General features: G+C 41.8%; 2 protein-coding genes across 5 annotated transcripts; one reads left to right on the plus strand and one right to left on the minus strand.

Moving 5' to 3' along the window:
- Positions 1-49: 49 nt before the first annotated feature.
- On the minus strand, positions 50-12,259 carry LOC122845950. Of its 3 annotated transcripts, none has more exons than XM_044142533.1 (16): positions 12,174-12,259; positions 10,583-10,843; positions 10,165-10,282; positions 9,933-9,977; positions 8,008-8,172; positions 7,792-7,892; positions 6,872-7,005; positions 6,169-6,289; positions 5,932-6,070; positions 5,729-5,833; positions 5,545-5,634; positions 4,191-4,336; positions 3,318-3,410; positions 2,533-3,208; positions 926-1,026; positions 50-184 (listed from the first exon to the last, which is right to left on the minus strand). In XM_044142533.1, exons 4-16 carry the CDS (start codon positions 9,972-9,974, stop codon positions 85-87), a joined length of 2,013 nt encoding a protein of 670 aa, XP_043998468.1. In that variant the 5' UTR covers positions 9,975-9,977; positions 10,165-10,282; positions 10,583-10,843; positions 12,174-12,259; the 3' UTR covers positions 50-84. The 3 variants fall into 3 exon arrangements, with proteins under 3 accessions (XP_043998468.1, XP_043998469.1, XP_043998470.1); XM_044142534.1 differs by having other exon boundaries at positions 10,583-10,807; positions 12,174-12,257; XM_044142535.1 differs by lacking the exons at positions 10,583-10,843; positions 12,174-12,259 and having other exon boundaries at positions 8,008-9,477; positions 10,165-10,279.
- Positions 12,260-13,151: 892 nt separating this feature from the next.
- On the plus strand, positions 13,152-16,614 carry cdkn3 (cyclin-dependent kinase inhibitor 3). Of its 2 annotated transcripts, none has more exons than XM_044142543.1 (8): positions 13,152-13,249; positions 13,539-13,640; positions 13,881-13,936; positions 14,025-14,069; positions 14,585-14,807; positions 15,906-15,937; positions 16,017-16,120; positions 16,216-16,614. In XM_044142543.1, the coding sequence occupies exons 2-8, from the start codon at positions 13,564-13,566 to the stop codon at positions 16,303-16,305; spliced, it is 627 nt and encodes a 208-aa protein (XP_043998478.1). In that variant the 5' UTR covers positions 13,152-13,249; positions 13,539-13,563; the 3' UTR covers positions 16,306-16,614. The 2 variants fall into 2 exon arrangements, with proteins under 2 accessions (XP_043998478.1, XP_043998479.1); XM_044142544.1 differs by having other exon boundaries at positions 13,178-13,249; positions 13,553-13,640.
- Positions 16,615-16,710: the final 96 nt, after the last annotated feature.

Here is a 16,710-nt window from a genome sequence, read left to right on the forward strand (position 1 = left end):
CACACAAAACAAATCAAATGGATTTATTCAAATGAAGAGCATCTAGATGTTTTGCTTTTCAATTTTTTATTTTTTGGTAAAAAGTTAAACTGTGCTGCAGGGTCCCTCGCTGTCCTCGCTGTCCCACAGGCCCCCCCCGTCCACGGCTGGTCCACAGCTCCCTCGCTGCTGAGCAAGCGCAGGCCTGAGGACAAAAAGGTTGGTGTAGCTCAGTGTTTCTCAATTCCGGTCCTCGGCCCCCCCCACTGCTCTGCATGTTTTAGGTGTGCCTCTATTCCAGAACAGCTGATTCAAATGATTGCATGACCATCAAGTGCTGCAGAAGCCTGTTAATCACCCACACATTCAATCCAGGTGTGTGGCAGAAGGGAAACACCTAAAACATGCAGGGCAGGGGGCCTGAGGACCGGAATTGAGAAACACTGGGTAGCTTCACTCTCTTGATGGTAAATTTGAAGCGTTTCTCTTCCTGGACGGAACGACGATACAACAAACAACTTAAAACCAAATGATTGTTGTGGCTTCATCTGTACGTACAAGGTGTGAAGCGTTAAAAAATAAGGTCAGATCCAGAAAACCAACTGAGAATATATATATATATATATATATATTTTTTTTTTTTAATAAAAATTGACCACTTTATCTGGACAAATAGAAAAACTCTCCACCCAGAATGATGGATGAGGCGCATGTTGGCAATCTACAATTTATTTTAACGTTAATGTGTTAGCATAAATTACTTGTATATCTTGCTTGTTAGAGAGATTTGACATTAAGAAGTGCACACACCTTTGCATGATGAAACAAAAGTTCAACTACAATCAGTAATTTATTTATTTATTTTTTGATCTGTAAGATCGAAGGCCATGATGACAGCAGTTCACCTTCCATGTGAAGCCAATGCATCGTTTACTGCTGAGGTTACCTCAGGTTTTCCCTGCTGGGAGCGAAAGCCTGGAAGTTGTTCCTCGCTGGAGCTGGAATGAACCCAGCAGGTCTGTTGTCCCTCTCTGGAGCGGAATCGGCCTGATCCAGACGGTCGTTCACATTTAAAGGAACAGAGGAAGAGCGTCAGAAAAAAACGTATTCTTGTGTTCTAGATCAGATCAAAGCGTGTTGACGTAATGATGAAACAAAAGTTCAAATACAATCAGTAATTTATTTTATTTTATTTTATTTTTTTGATTTGTAAGATCGAAGGCCATGATGACAGCAGTTCACCTTCCATGTGAAGCCAATGCATCGTTTTAAAAAAAGAATACGTTTTCCTTTTTTTTTAAATCGTTTCATAAAAGCACCGATTCTTCAAAACTAATCTGATTTTGTTTGCGGTTATATCTTTTGGCCACACGGGGGAGCCAAACTCAACACAATCTCTTACTTCTTGCATCGAGGGGCGTTGGGGATTGGGTTTAGGGGTGTGTACCGCACACACACACACAAACACACACACACACATCATTCTATTTTCACGAATATTGCATTGACTTCTGTTCATTTATCATTTATTTGAACCCTTACGATAAAAACCCTCAACTCAATTCAAAACTTAAAACTTAACTAACCCAAAACCAACATTTCAACTGCAGTCGCTCCTCACTAACTAGTATTTGTTAGGAAAATGGTCCTTTACACGGTATCAAAAACAAGGCCACGCGTTACACAAACACACACACAGTCATGTTTCTGTATCTTGTGGGGGCTTTATATCGACTTCTATTCATTTTCTACAACCTAACATCACATTCCTCTAACTCAAAAACACCGTTTCCCTCATGGAGACCAAGAAAATGTCCCCACAACCCCACATTGTAGACAGACAAAGGTCCCTACAAGGATATAAGAACCTGGTTCTCACACACACACACACACACACACACACACACACACACACACGCACACACACACACGCACACTCTCTCATACCCAAGTCCAATTTAGGAAAACCAAATAAACTAACATGCATGTTTTCCCCGTCCCAGGATGTTCCTTAAAGTATTCCCAGTCCTCGGGTCTTGCTGTCCATCACGTTTTTGAAATGCACCTGCTCTAACACACCTAAGTAACACGATCAGCTTGGCATAACGTTCAGCAGAAGAGACCATTCAATTTCATTACATGTGGAGAAGCAGGGAAACATCTAAGAGGAGCAGGATGGTGGATCCTGAGGATCAAGGTGTTGAGCTTCAATGTTTTTACATAGTTAAAATCCACTCCAATGGCCTCCTTTCATTCCCAGCTGTGGGGATTTTTTTTTTTTTAGATAAAGTGCAAAAATATTATTAATATACCCAGAATTCTCTGAATTTTGTCACGTTATAACCATAACGTAATTTCTTGAGATTTTATGTGTCAGACGCACAAAACAGAGCCAACAGTGGAGTGATTTTGGTCACAGCATACTCGTCTCTTAGAGTGACCGAGTCCAGAACTCTAATTGAGGATCAAGACATGAAAATGAAAACATTCTTCAGCTAAAAGTCCGTTAGCAACGCAGAAGTTGGATCCAAACAAGCAAAAATGGTGAAGTACCTGCTTGGATGGATCGTCCCAGATGGGCCTGAAGGCACTTTTCAGATGTGGAGGAGGCGACCCTTTCCTCAGGCTGACCAATCTCTTCCCAAAGGAGCTGATGAGGCAAGGCGTCGGTCCGTCCACATACGGCCCTGCGGGGCTCCTGACAGGAGGGTGAGGGGTGAATCTGGGAATCTGCCACCTCACACACACAGTTCTGCCTCTGGTTTCCCCCGCCGGCGCCGGCTGCTCCTGGCTGAATGAGGGCTTCAGCAGCACGGGCACCTGGCTGTCCTCCTCCTCCTCCTCGTCCTCCTCGTCCTCCCCGCTGTTGGTGTCCATCACCTCCCTCCGCAGGGTGCCATCCGGGCTGCAGGAGGTTACGGAGGAGTAGTCAAAGGCGGAGGTGTCGTCCGTCTCGCTGTTTGCGTGCGTCGTCTCCGGGTCGTTGGTGGATTTCACCGTGGGCTGGCTGAAGGTGCCCTGACCCGAGTCGCTGTTTTCTCCCCATCCTGCGGCGTCCGGAGCGAGCAGAGAGCAGCACGCGTGACCGCAGGGGCAGACGGGACGCCGCAGGGCGGCCCGGTCTCTCAGGAAGCTCTTCCTCCTCACCGGGCTGCAGGACCAGCACTCCAGGCGCATGGAGTGACCGCCATCCACCCCGTTGGTGAGGGGAGCAGCCGGCTGGACGTCTCTGAGACAAAAAATAAATAAATACTTTCAGCAGGGAAATCCCACTTTTCCCACTTTTCCCACGGCAATTTGAATCGTCGAGATCTCGGAGCTCGCCGAGGTCTACGTACCTCTGAGCAGCAGAGCTGGACTCCGCTCTTATCTGCTGGCTCCTGGTGCAGCAGCTTCCAGAGGACGCAGCGGCTGCAGCATCACAGGGGGCGCTGTTCACATCGGGGGACGAATCTCTCAGCGTCAAATTATGACTAACATTTCAAGATTTAAGTTCAAAAGTGAAATCTAATGAGTGGAAAAACATGACTGTTGCATACTAAACGTGAGGAACACAATGGAAATGGGTTGCCGACCCTGTAACAATGAGAATCTGGTGGTAAAGTTTAAACTTTCTCTAATTCACACGGGGTCACACTTACAGAATGAATAGCATCTGATTAAATATGCAGAATTCATCCGGGAAAAATTGGTAGAATGAACCGAAATGAGTTGGATTCCTGCCTTGATTCGTAACCCATACTGTTGCAAATGAAATGAGGTTCAAAGCCACTGGAGGAGTTTGATTTGTCATCTCCAAATCCAGTTTTAAAGTGCATTTGGACTCAACGTCCAGCTGTAGCTCCTTGTTTCAACCATCTGACCAAAACTTAATATGAAAGGGAATCGGTCAAGAGGCTCAAGATCAATCCTGGAATCACCAAAGCTCCAGTCAGTCATGGCCTGGAAGTGTTTCTGTCCATAGAGGAGCTAGCTTGACATCGCCCGCTGAGCTACTTGGTCTCAGTTGGAAGTTAAATGTTGGATAACTCCAGACTAAATTCAGGCTCGAGCACCAAGTTTTGTTTTATGGCGCATCATCACTCCACCGTAGAAAGAAATGGCCCAAAAAACATCCGTAAAAGCCCCAAATACAGACCATGTCAACCTTTCAACAAAAACATTGGATATCTTCTGTCCTGCAAATCACTCTGCGGTTTGTACTTCCTCACCTTTGCCCGGCTTCCTCGTCTTCCTCCCATCGAACATCCTCCTCCAAGATCACGTGGCAGCGGGACAAGACGCTCCTCAGAGCTCTCTCAGACCCCAACAGCAGGCTGCAGTCAGGATGCTCCTTACCGGTCCACTGGAGCAGGTTCTTCAACGGGAATGCAAGGAAATATTGCAAGTTAAGTCAGTTTGTAAAAAAGTTGACGTTTTACGCATCGTTGTAAGCACATTACCTTCCTAAAATCCTTTCCATGTTCATATTACAACCACAAACTCGCGTATCCTGAGTTCTGGGACTGACTTTGATTTTACACTTTTTTTCTTTTATAAAATCCAGTGAAATTCATGAATAGAATCTGTGGACTGCAGATGACACAGGGGGGTCTGTTGGTTTCAGCGAGCCAAATTCAAGACTTTTTAAGACCTTTTCTTAACGTCAGCCTGAAGGAAATTTAAGACGGAAAAAACTGTAACTATAAGGGATGATTGAGAGATCATGCTGACTCGCGTTGGCTGGGAACAAAAGTGAGGCAGTGGCAAAAACAAATATTGTCCAACCACGTGATGATACACTTACTAAAGAGAGATGCAAAAAAGCCTGCTAAATAGCTAGCAGAGGTTTGTTAGTAGCTAGTTCCCACCGCCTCAAGACATTAAAGATGTCTGAACAAGCCTCAAATTACTGCCACAATGAACAAAACTACATAAGAGATTCAACAGTCCTGCCACAGCTAAATTTAAGACTTGTGTTTAGCTAACTTACAGATTTTAAAATGAATTTGGCATTTTTAAGGCCTTAATACTTAGATACATCATTTTAAGGCTTTTCAAGACTCTCTAAGGAGGCACAAACATCCTGTACTAGTCTTGCCACTAAGAAACGCACTTTTTAAAGAAGGTCAGATGAAGTCACTTTACAGACGACACAGCGGACCGTTCTCCTCATATCAGACTAGAACTGAACCTTTGTAGCCTGTTTTCAAAACACCAGCTAAATTAAAATTACACATCAATCCAAACTCACCCCCCCCCCCTCTCTCAAAAGTAAAACACAGTGGTGGCAGCGTCATGTTGTGGGGGATACCTTTCTTTCAGCACTTCCACAAAGTATTGACTCATGAGGGATGAGCAGAATTGCATGCCACACGTCTCTGAATTTGCATTGTAATATTTTCATAGAAAAGCAGAGTACCTTCAGTCAGAGGCTTTTTTTAAAAAAATTCATTGTAACACAGACCGCTACAGGAGATGCCCACATCTGCAATAACTCTCTGGATGGTCTTGAATGAATTTGAGTCACAGCGATATTTAATTTCCCTTTAAGCACAGTGTTGTGTTGATCTGTCACTAACTCACCTGAATGTGACTCAGGTAGCTGTGAATCCTAGCAACAGGAGCCAACAGCAAAGACAGCAGTTTTATTTCGTCTCTCTCCATCTGGCCGCTCTGTGGGGACAACCAGACAGTTGCCATTAGCGACCATGTCCTCCCAGTTGTGACGTACAGGTGCAAGGTCAGCACATTGTCACATGTTACCTACCTGTGTCCGGAGGCTTTTCCCTTCCTGATTCAGCCGGTTGAACTCGAGTGAGAGGAACGACGCCAAGGTCGTCGTGTATCCGAGATACATGTCTGAAAAAGCCGTCTGGACAACCAAAGTCAAAGTCAGCAGCCTGCCGACCCGCCGCCCGCGACGACGGACAGAAATGTCTGGAAGTGACTTAAAAAGAGGGAAGGTCTCACGTCGTTTTGGCCGATGAGCTGCACCAGGATGTCGCCGACCAGAGATTTCCAGTGTTCGGCGGATAACCTCTCCTGCAGGGTGTTCCTGAAGAGCACATGTCGCTGGAGGAGCTGCTCCACGAACCTCACGTACGTCTGACTGGGTCACACGACAGAGGGACTCTTCATGATCTCAGTCACACAAAACGGCAACTTTCTCTCCAGTTTTAACACAGTTCTAACCGAGGCGACACTCACTACGGCTCTACGGTCGTCTGGTGAGCTGGCGGTGTTTTGTACTTGTCGTACAGCTGGTTCAGGGTCGACACGTATTCCCACTCAGAGTGCAGGAGCTGCATGGCCACCTGATGTCGAGCATCTGCACAAGACATGGAGGTCTGTCCTCAGGTTTCCTGGTGTTGGAATATTTCATTTTCTTTATTCATGGTTCAGATTATTCACTTTGGAAGCTGAACTTCCAGTCTGCACAGAGGCCGCATGTGAAACTCGGAGGCGCCCATTGCCAGGAATGGCTGCTTAAAGATGTTTGGCCAGCAGAGGGCGCTCAAGAATGCTTGGTTTCTCACACATGAACTACAACTTGGAAATAAAAATGTGTAGTTCACCTTTTAAGGACCTCAATTTGAAGGATTAAGAAAAAATTTTTTGAATAACTCAGAATTTAAAAAAACAAATTGAATGTAACTTTACCAACAAAAACCACTGTAGTCTAATTTGTATGTTGAAAACAAGCTAATGAATAAGCATGAAGTCTCTATTTTTTGTATGTATTTTTTTTTTTTTTTTTTAGAAGTTTGCTAAGGTGGGACCCGAAATAAAATTCTGCTCGGGGCTGAATCCAAATGTATCCCGGCTCTGGTTGAATCCCATTTAGAAAGCTTTTCAATCCAAAAACAATTGTTCTTAATGGACCGGAACATTCCAGAACCTCAGGGCTGACCTGTTCCTTCGCTCAGCCCGGCCTTCAGACCCTGCAGGAAGCAGTGAAGGAGCAGTTTCCCTCGGGACAGGCGGGCCGGTGGAGGAGCACAACACTCGCAAACCCCCTGGTCTCCGGCTGGCTCTGCTGGATCGCTGGAACGCGACAGGAGACAGATGGAGAGAGGATTTCTCAGCTGGTCTGACGTATTTTTCAGTGATTAAAAATATCACACGTTTTGCTGCCTGCTGCATTTATCCAATCTGAAAGCATTTAAAAATTTAAAATCCTTCTCTATGAAGCCATGAGATGAGATGGCACACAACAAAAATCAAGGATAGCAAATAGTAAATAAAATGAACACAACATTAAATAGCAATTAGTAGCGGTAGTCTTAAGGATACACATTGCATATGTGTGTGTACACATATAATGCTTATAATAATGTAATATACAATATATGACAGACATATGATTAGGCCTGTCACAATAATCAATAAATCAATTGATTGCACAATAAATTAAAACAAACTCAGTAACTTCCTTTGGCATAATTTGTCGGGTTTTTTTTTCTTCCTGCCAAAAACTAGATGACAAAATATTTTTTGGAGGATAATTTTGTTTACTGAGTAATTCATTTAATTTTTATTTATTTTGGAGATTTAAAATGTGCTAAATGTTCACTAGAATTTAAAGTTTATTGATGTTTCAGAATGTGCTTTTGCATCATTATTATTATGCCATTACTATTATGTTATTTAAAAATCGTCACGCGACGACAATATCATCGTTTATCGCGATAACTTCTGGAACAATTTATAAAATGTCTTGACAGACCTCTGTGTGACGTTAGGCACAACAACAATCCCGCTCAAAATGCCTGTTTGGATTCACGTCCTTCTAAGCCAGAGGAAACATTTCTGGTTTCTTCTCTGTTGTACCTTTCTCTTGGTTTGGACGTGAGGCTCTTTCCGTCCGGCTCCGGCCCGGGTCTGTTGCCGTACAGCTGCACAATTTGACTCCTCAGCACTCCAAGTTCCTCCTGTGGGAGAGGAAAAAAAAACCCCCAAAAAAAACAAACAAACAAAAAGGCCGGTCACAGTCAAACTTTGATCCCTGCTGCCGTGCGCTGGACGGACGGCGACGTCCCGCCTCACCCTCAGCGACTCGACCAGCGCCTCCAGGCGGAAAGCTTTTTTCTGACAGCTCCTCCTGTTCTCCTCCATCTCCTCCCTCAGGTGCGAGTCTCCATGCTGGATCTGACCCAGCTCCAGCAGGGCGCTGGTGAAGCCCGTCTTCAGCTCTGTGACCATGCACTGTAACTAGGGAGGCACACCGTGAACAACGACATGATGCTACAGTGGCTTGATCTTTTCTGAAACACTTCCTGTTGCAACCATAAACTTTCAACGTGTTTTATAAGACTTTAACCCTTTCACGCATGAATTATTACCGTCAGGATTTTTTTCCATTTTTTTTTTATTTTCTTAAGGCATAAAAAAAGGTAGGAAAATTTTTTTTTATATATATATTATTTATTTTGTATTATTATTAAATTTTTTAGGTGACCAGTTGTAATTTTCTCCATATACAAAGTTGTTATTTGAAAAATACATCAGTAGTTTTGTTCTTTAGGGGTTATCTGATGTAACAATATTTCTTTTTACCTGCAAGAGTCGTCTACAGAAGAAGTAGGGACCGGGTCGGTTGGCAGGTTTTTTTGTCTGTCGGCCATATTGGATTTAACAAAAATAATTTCTTGCGTTTGCAGCTGATAACCTGTAGTTGGATAATGTATTTTATGATGTATTAGTGTCCACTTCAGTGGTCTGTGTGCATTTATAACACAAAAATCCACAAGAAGCACAAGAGAATAGCTTTTAGATAGCAGTCCACTGTAGTGACCACTATGCATGAAAGGATTAATACGAAAAATAAAAACAAAATGTAAAATAGTTAATAAAACTGGACTGAAAAGAAAAAGATGCATGTTTTTTTGGGTTATTTTTACATCACACCAAAGTAAAAAAAAAAAAAAAAAAAAGGCAACAAAACAAAAACTACCACATCAGTATAAACACGGCATCTCCATGTTGAGACATGATGGTTGGTTGCAGCAGTAACCACCACATGACTTTTCTTTTTTTTTTTTTTATAAGGTGACAAAAAAAAAGAAAACTTTTTCAGACAACAACCCTCTTTAAGAAAATTCTTGTCATTTTTTTTAAGAACCAGTGTTTCATTTTTCTATTGAGAGTTTATAGAACATAGAAAAAATAATTACAATTCCAACCTAATGACAAGGAAAAACAGATCTAAAACTTTTTAGTGTCTTTTTTTTTTTCTTCCCTCCAGGGGATCTTTTGTGGGCTCTAGTGTCTCTTATATGACAGTAGGCTGACAGGAAATGGGGCAAGTGTCTGCTGGGTCCGGGAATCGAGCCTGCGACGGCCGCGTTGAGGACTGAGGGCCTCCAGGCGTGGGTCGCTCTATCCCCTACGCCACCACAGCACGCCCCTTTAGTGTCATTCTTTGTAGAAATATTGAATTGTGTTTAAAAACATTAACTGGGTCCTTTTCGTTTTCAGTCAAAGCTAAGAGTCGATGTGGAATGTCCAAAAGAGCCACTGAAATAGACCAGGAAGAGGAAACAAACAGACAGAACCACAACGAAATGTCTTAGATTAAAGTGCATTGATGTTTGAATGACCTAGTCAAAGTTCAAACTGAATCCGACTATGAAACCGCCCAATAAGACTAAGAATTACAGCCTAGATGTGTGAATTGGGTTGAGATGTGCTGCCAAAGGCAAGAACTGACTTTATAAAAAATATAGATTTTTAGAGAAAAACATTGGAAGACAAATTTCATTTCCTTCCCCTTAACAATTAGAAATCAATTAATTCCCTATTCAATAAAAGACGTTGAATTTTGTGGCCGTTCACTTATAAAAATGAAGCTACAATCCAACGATCTTGCACACTGGAGAGGCTTTATCTGCTGCCACCAGTAAAATAAATCGACGGAAGGATTTTGGCGTCTCTTTAAATACGCCGAGCTCGGCTGGTGACGGGGAATTTACCTTTGAGATTTCAGAGACGAGCTCTGCCTCTTGAGGCTTCATGACCTTTGCAGAGAGAGAGAGACACAAACAAGCCTGTTTGCAAACACGCAGCGACTGATGAGCACAAACTGTGCAGCCCGTCTGACGGCTTCAGGGATGAAAGCCTGCCTAAAACCGTTCCTACTTTTCAAAAAAGGTGGATTGTTTTTTTGGTCTTTTTTTGCTCCTCGTGTTCTTGTGTTTGTGTTACCTGTTCAGATGTTGCTCCTGCCAGCAGACCCACTGCTAAGGAAGCGGCGAGCGAGCCAAAAGAGCCGAGCCCTGCGGGGGGTGAGCTGCTGCGGGAGCCAAGATCGCTCCTTATAAATCTGCAAACAGAAGGGCGGGCAGAACCCGGAGAGATCCACCGAATTAAATTCAATCCCAAAAAAGCCAAACACTTTTTGTCGTTTAAACAGGCGTTGGATCAGAACCCGGCAGAGAGCATGGTGATGTTTTAGTTGATCAAATCCTATATATCATATATTACGAGCTGTAACATCACTCAAAACTTTGAAAAAAAAAAAATCCTCGTTGTATTGTAAATGACGCACGGCTGTCCAGCTATTCTTAACTAAAACTTCAAATAAAATTAACTTGCGCTGCAGAAAGAGTTGGAATTCACTTGCCTGGCTTGATGCTCTCCTGCTTCTCCATCCAGTCAGAAAAACGTGCGTTCAGTCCCGGAGTCTTTAGCCGCTCGGGTTTCCGCCCGTTTCCCGCGGCTGCTTCGCGTCGTGTCGCGGCGTTCGGGAGGCTGGTGCTGCTCTTGGTGGCGCTCCGTGTCCACAGCAGGTCTCCTCCTGCGAGGAGGCAGAGCTTGTAGCTGCCTCAGAGGAGGGATGCAAAGCACGCTGCAAATCAGAGGGCTGGAAGTCGCCTGTTGTTTTCTATAATATTCATAATAAGAAATTATTCTATGAGGATCTGCTAGATCAGAGGTCTGCAACATTTACAACCTGCAGAGCCACTTTTACTGTCAGGCCAGCCAAATGAAAATGGCTCAGAGCAGCAAAATGTTGCGCGGCGTTTTGACTAAGAGTTTTAGATAGACACAGGAGATGCAGGGAATTTGTATGGTTTTGAAGAACAACCCTTTTATTTTGGATTAAAAATAAAGGTAAAGGTCAAATTTTGCAAAAAGGGGAATGCATCTTTTCTTTTCGTTCGGTGGGACAGAAAATAAAGAAATTTTAAAAAGCACATAGGTTCCAACCTAATGATGAGAAAATCTATGTTGAAGAGATGAAAGAATAATAATAATAATAATAATAATAATAATAATAATAATAATAATAATAATAATAATAATAATAATAATAATTCACAAAAAAACCCTCTTAACTGAGAATATTTTAGACTAATTTCAGTCATTTTCTAGGAACAACTTGAAACAAAATCTTTGACTTTGCACATTTTTGTCATTTGGAGCTCAGAAATGTTCTTGTTTTTTTTTTGTTTTTTGTTTTTTTTGCAAGAAAATGTCTGAGGTTAATCTCAAAATTTCTGAGCTCAGATTCTTTTTTATTTTGTGCCTTTTTTACCTACAGAGGCCCGATACACCGTCGTCAAAATCAGATCTAGAAACAAGATATTACTGGCTCTTTCAGTGTCAGTCTTTGTGGGACATTCAAAGCAAATAGTGCTGCGAACCTAAAAAGCTACATTTATTATTGAATATAAAATAAAAAAATATCAGTTATCTTTTTTTATTTTTCTTTAGCCAAAGTTATTAAGAGGCATAGGGAGGGTCCAAAGAGCCACTTGTGGATCTGGAAACCATTCGTCAGACATTATGGTGCTTTGCAAAAGCTTTATTTCTTGTACTTTTCCACATGTTCTTACTTTACAATTACAAACTTAAATGCCTTTTGGTGGGAGTTTACGTGTAGGAAAACACAAAGTAGAGAATATCTGTGACGTGGAAGTAAACGGATGTAGGGTTATTATTTAAATTAGGTCTAGGCTTTGACTGGGCAACTCCATAAATGAATTTAATTTGATCTAAAATGCAAACTAGCTGCCAACCTCAACGCAGTAGACGTCCTTGTGTTGACTGGTTGTTAGCATAATTAGCATGCTTGGTGGAAAAGTGGCGGCTGACGTCGTGTTCTTTAAAAACAGCAAACGTTTCTAGACAGATAAGGTATATAGCTTTTGACCAGACTTCAGTGAAAAGGTATTTAGTTGTCCATTCCTTATTGAACACTCGAAACTCACTGTCAACTTTTCTCCTCTTTGGCCCACTCATTGTTGCAGAGTTCACAGCAGCAGCAGAGCAGTAACAGAGAAGTCCACAAAGTCAATTCATGGTATCACGGCGCCTAAAGCGCCCCCTGGTGGAGCGCCAGGCATTACAGGACTAGACCAAATGAATGAGTCATGATTATGACTATGATTATATTTATGATTTGATTTGATTTGATTTGATTTGATTTGATTTGATTTGGGCAATTCTGTACCAATCTTCGGCGGGCCAGATTAAAAAGACCATGTGTCCCGGGGGCCGTAGTTCCCCCACCCCTGAACTAGGGGGTACCACAGTAAAGCGGCTCAATACAAGTACACGCATGATTTTCCCTTTACTTCATAGCTACAGGGTAGAACCCTGCTGACTTTTTGTCACATTATAGGGATGTGAATACTTTTGCAAGGAGTTCATATTTTCTACGAGTGATATGAAATGTGACAAAACATAATTATATAATTGTGGACGGCGAACACACAAACATGAAAAATTTTATAGCAGAGTGCTTTTTAAGTACAAATATTCAGAACAATCCCACTCTGTTTTGATAGTTGGCATCGTACAGGATGTTCCTCTTTTTATTTTTTGCATTTTTACTAGACGATAAATATAAAATTTAGGCTGGTTGTTCACAATTATAGTTTTAGAACAGGGGTGACCAAAGTCGGTCGTCGAGGGCCGGAATCCTGCATGTTTTAGTTTTCTCCCTGGTGGTACCAACAACCATTTCAGCATGTCAGTGTTGTTTTCAGGCCTCTAATGAGCCATCATTGGATCCAGGTGCGTTAAACCAGGGAGAAAACTAAAACACGCAGGATGAAGGCCCTCCAGGACCGACTTTGTGCACCCCTGTAGAGATATTGTCGTCTTCACTCCGCCCACGCTTGATTGAGCCAGAAATGCAAATCGAACGCCCCTACGGTTTGTAGTGCTGCAGTGGGCGGAGTTAAGAGTCAGCTCTTGAATCTGATTGGACGACAGCTTGTGGCGTTTTAAAATCGCAGCACTTTGAACTGGCTGTCAAAACATTGGACACGAAGAGAGAGAAGTAGGTGGAGAATAAATACATTTAAAATAGATAGATATATACATTTAGATCTTAAAAACTGTAAAACTGCTTGCTGCTAAGGACTGCTGTATGAATAATTATTTTAGTAACTAAATTTAGACTTTTTTTTAAATGACGTAGGAGTGATAGCTGACGTTAGCACGTGAGAAATAGTACCGTCTGGCTTTTTATTAGAACTTTAAGAAACCTTTATACTTCATGATAAAGTAGATGTAACATGGCTGACTACGTGAAACCTACTTTGACGTTATTGTTTTACTTTACCCAGTCTACTCTCTCCAGCGTCTGAAGACATGAGAAGGATCGTGTTTGACTCTTCCTCTGATGAAGATGTGGAAGAAGAGCAGCTGACGCCGCTCCACATTAGCTGGTATATGAAGCAAAACACGCAAAATTATCCACCCCTCTAAAACTCCTTATTACGGCCACAAATTTCAATGCGTTTTCAGTGATTTTGTCATTGACGCAAAGGAGAAGTGGAAGTAAAAATCTAAAAACTGTCCTGTGCATTTGTGTTTACTCCCTCTGACTCAGGAAGACGCCATAGTCTAACTGTTTTTTTGTTTGTTTTTTTAAACATTTTCCTGTAATATGTTTGACTGGGTTTCAGGTTACCTCTGTCCATAGTTGAGTACTCACAGTACCTTGGAATATGTGCACTGCCAGGTAAAATCATGCTCATCTGAGAGGTCTGTTTTAGGACAAAGACATTTGTTGGTTTTTTTAAAATACAATACATTTCTTCTTATTCCAGGTTGCAGGTATAGAGATGTTCGCAGGTCCCTACAGAAAGATGTTGGTAAGGCAGTTTTTGAGGAATCTTTTCTCAGCCATGAATTACTCAGATCAGACATGAAAGCTGCAGTATTTAACTTTCTATGTAATTTTTTTTTTTTTTTTTTTTTTTTTTTACATATTTGAACTGTTGCCATGTACAGTATATGAGACAGATAATCTGTGAAAAGATCCAGCTCCTCCTTTCTGTGGTCTGAAGAAATGCACTGCTCCAAAGACACCTAATCAGAGCCAGGAGGAGGGTCTTGCTGCTGTGTATCAAGCTTGTGAGAATGCTACTAAACGGCTCACGATTAGTAGCATTCCCCCACAAATCTCATACTATGCTGTCAGCACATGGTGACAGTTTCAACAATCATGTAAAAAAAAAAACATTTTTCTAAAAGTTAAATACTGTATTCAGTAATGCGTTTTATGCTGTTATTCTATTGATGGGCATCGCAACTTTTAATCTTTGAACTCGGTAGTGGAAAATGTCAAATTTGTCTAAAATGAACTCTCATTCCTTCCTGTTGCCAGATGAGCTGAAGAACCAGGGGGTGCAGGACGTGTTTGTCTTCTGCACTAGAGGGGAACTGAGCAAGTACAGGGTCCCGTCCCTCCTGGAGGTCTACGACCAACACGGCTTCACGGTGCACCACGCGCCGTTCCCCGACGGAGACGTTCCCGAGCTGGAGCAGTGCTGCCAGATCCTGACCGAGCTGCAGGTCTGCCTCGAGAGGAACAGGAAGACAGTGGTCCAGTGAGTGAACTGGACACACACACACACACACACACACACACACACACACGCACGGGTTACATCAGAGATGTATTTGAAATGTTGAGTGGAAAAGATCTCCAAATGCTGAAGTTTGTTCACTTGCCTCTCTCCGAAACTCCATGAGTAGCTTGGAAAGGTAAAGCTCGTCCAAATCCATTGCGTTGTATTTGCATTTAAAATGGGAGAAAATGTATAATATGGCATGAAAACCTTTTCAGGAGTCCAACAACTCGTGGATTAACGAGCGGGTTCTCTAGAGAATGGAAAGGTTTTACTGCTTTCCCACAATTAACACCTCGTTGAAGAAATTTTTCATTTGGAAAAAATGAAAACTCAACAAATGACATGGGAAAATTATTTAACTTGATTAAATGAACAAAACAAAAAATCTAGGCAGCAGTAGTTAAATTTCTATAGCAGCTCTCGCAAATAAAAAATCAGACGGGAGTATAAAAATTTTAATATTGAATGAAAACATAATCAAAGTGAAAGGGGAATTAAAAAAAAATACAACTGAAACAAATTTGGAATATTTAAAAAAGGATCTTAAAGAATAGCATGATGGATTTTTACTTTTTTTTAAATACTTGACTAAAACTCTCACAAGCAAATGAAGCTCGTCTCTGTCGATTTGCATCGCTCCGGAAAGTTCTGCAGTTCTTGGAACAACCATCAGATTTTGGTTTGAGGACCTGGAGGATTCAACAGTTCAGAGATGTCAGAAGGAGTCTGATTATGAAGGAACCTGAACGTTGGTGTCGGGGTTTTAAAACAGATGAATTTATTCAACTGAATTCAGAAGTAAACGCTGAAAAGACAGGAGGGATGTCGATTCCTCTCTTGGTTCCATTTAAGTTTCTTTTTCTTTTTTTTAGCTGATGCATCATAAAAACCTAAATCAGAGGAAATGAAATACTTTTCTTTTTTTTCTGAAAACCAACCTTTATAGTTTGGAAATATTTCTGCAAGTAAAGATCCTCTGCTGTCTTCTGGTCACCATAGAAACCACAACTAAGCATTCTGCCTGTACGGTTCGAAGTTCTGAACTGACTTTGCCTTTTCCTTTTCCTCCTGCAGCTGCTACGGAGGCCTGGGGCGATCTGCTTTAAGTGAGGACAGTCCGCTTTCACGTGATGACGTTCTCGTTTGGTCTTTCTCTTAACTCGCAGCATTTGTTTCCCCACTCAGTCGCCGCCTGCCTGCTGCTCCACCTCTCGGTGACGATGACGGCCGACAAAGCCATCGAGATCCTCAGAGAGCACAGAGGAGTTGGAGCGATACAAACGGTGAAGGTGAGCTCAGATAGAAGTGTTTTTTTTGTTCTGTTTTTTTAAACAAATGAGGAATTCAGCACTCATCAATCTTGGGTGTTTTCTTTTTTTTGCAGCAATACAATTTTCTTCACGAGTTTCAGGAGAAGTATACCGCCTACACAGAGAGCAGAGAGGCTGCCCCAGAGAGATCGGTGTCTCGGTGATTCTGGATTATGGAGGAAATAATCTCTAAACATTTGCATTCATTTCTCTTTGCTGGTGATCAACTCTCCAAGACCTGCACTTTAAAAGAATATTGTATCACTTCCTTCGAGCTTTTAAATAAGCCCAAAGGTTTGGGTAACGGGACACTACTCGGCTTAATAAAATCTTAAATATAATCCTGTGTTTAAGCATAAAAAAAAAAAAAAAAAGTTGAGTAGATATGTACATGCTCTGTACCAAAATCGTTTAAAAGAAGATCCACTGCACAATAAAAAAACTAAAAATAAATAAACTGCAGAAAACTTTAATGTTTTGGTTTTATTTTGAATTATTTTCCCAAATGTGACGTGATTGGATATAATCCATAAAACTGTCACGGAGTGAAGATGATGTCTTGGTAAATT

Source organism: Gambusia affinis, linkage group LG16 (genome assembly GCF_019740435.1).
Source record: "Gambusia affinis linkage group LG16, SWU_Gaff_1.0, whole genome shotgun sequence".
Lineage (NCBI taxonomy): Eukaryota > Metazoa > Chordata > Actinopteri > Cyprinodontiformes > Poeciliidae > Gambusia > Gambusia affinis.

What these genes read in the sequence shown, in the direction of transcription:
- LOC122845950 (XM_044142533.1), bottom strand. Translation starts at nt 9,974, where the DNA reads ATGAAGCCTCAAGAGGCAGAGCTCGTCTCTGAAATCTCAAAG. An exon ending in TCCAGCTCTGCTGCTCAGAG is followed by an intron (nt 3,209 to 3,317) that starts GTACGTAGACCT and finishes TTTTTGTCTCAG; the next exon opens with AGACGTCCAGCCGGCTGCTC. An exon ending in CCCAGCAGGGAAAACCTGAG is followed by an intron (nt 185 to 925) that starts GTAACCTCAGCA and finishes TTTTGTCCTCAG; the next exon opens with GCCTGCGCTTGCTCAGCAGC.
- cdkn3 (XM_044142543.1), top strand. Translation starts at nt 13,564, where the DNA reads ATGAGAAGGATCGTGTTTGACTCTTCCTCTGATGAAGATGTGGAAGAA. An exon ending in CCTGGGGCGATCTGCTTTAA is followed by an intron (nt 15,938 to 16,016) that starts GTGAGGACAGTC and finishes TTCCCCACTCAG; the next exon opens with TCGCCGCCTGCCTGCTGCTC. An exon ending in GAGCGATACAAACGGTGAAG is followed by an intron (nt 16,121 to 16,215) that starts GTGAGCTCAGAT and finishes TTTTTTTTGCAG; the next exon opens with CAATACAATTTTCTTCACGA.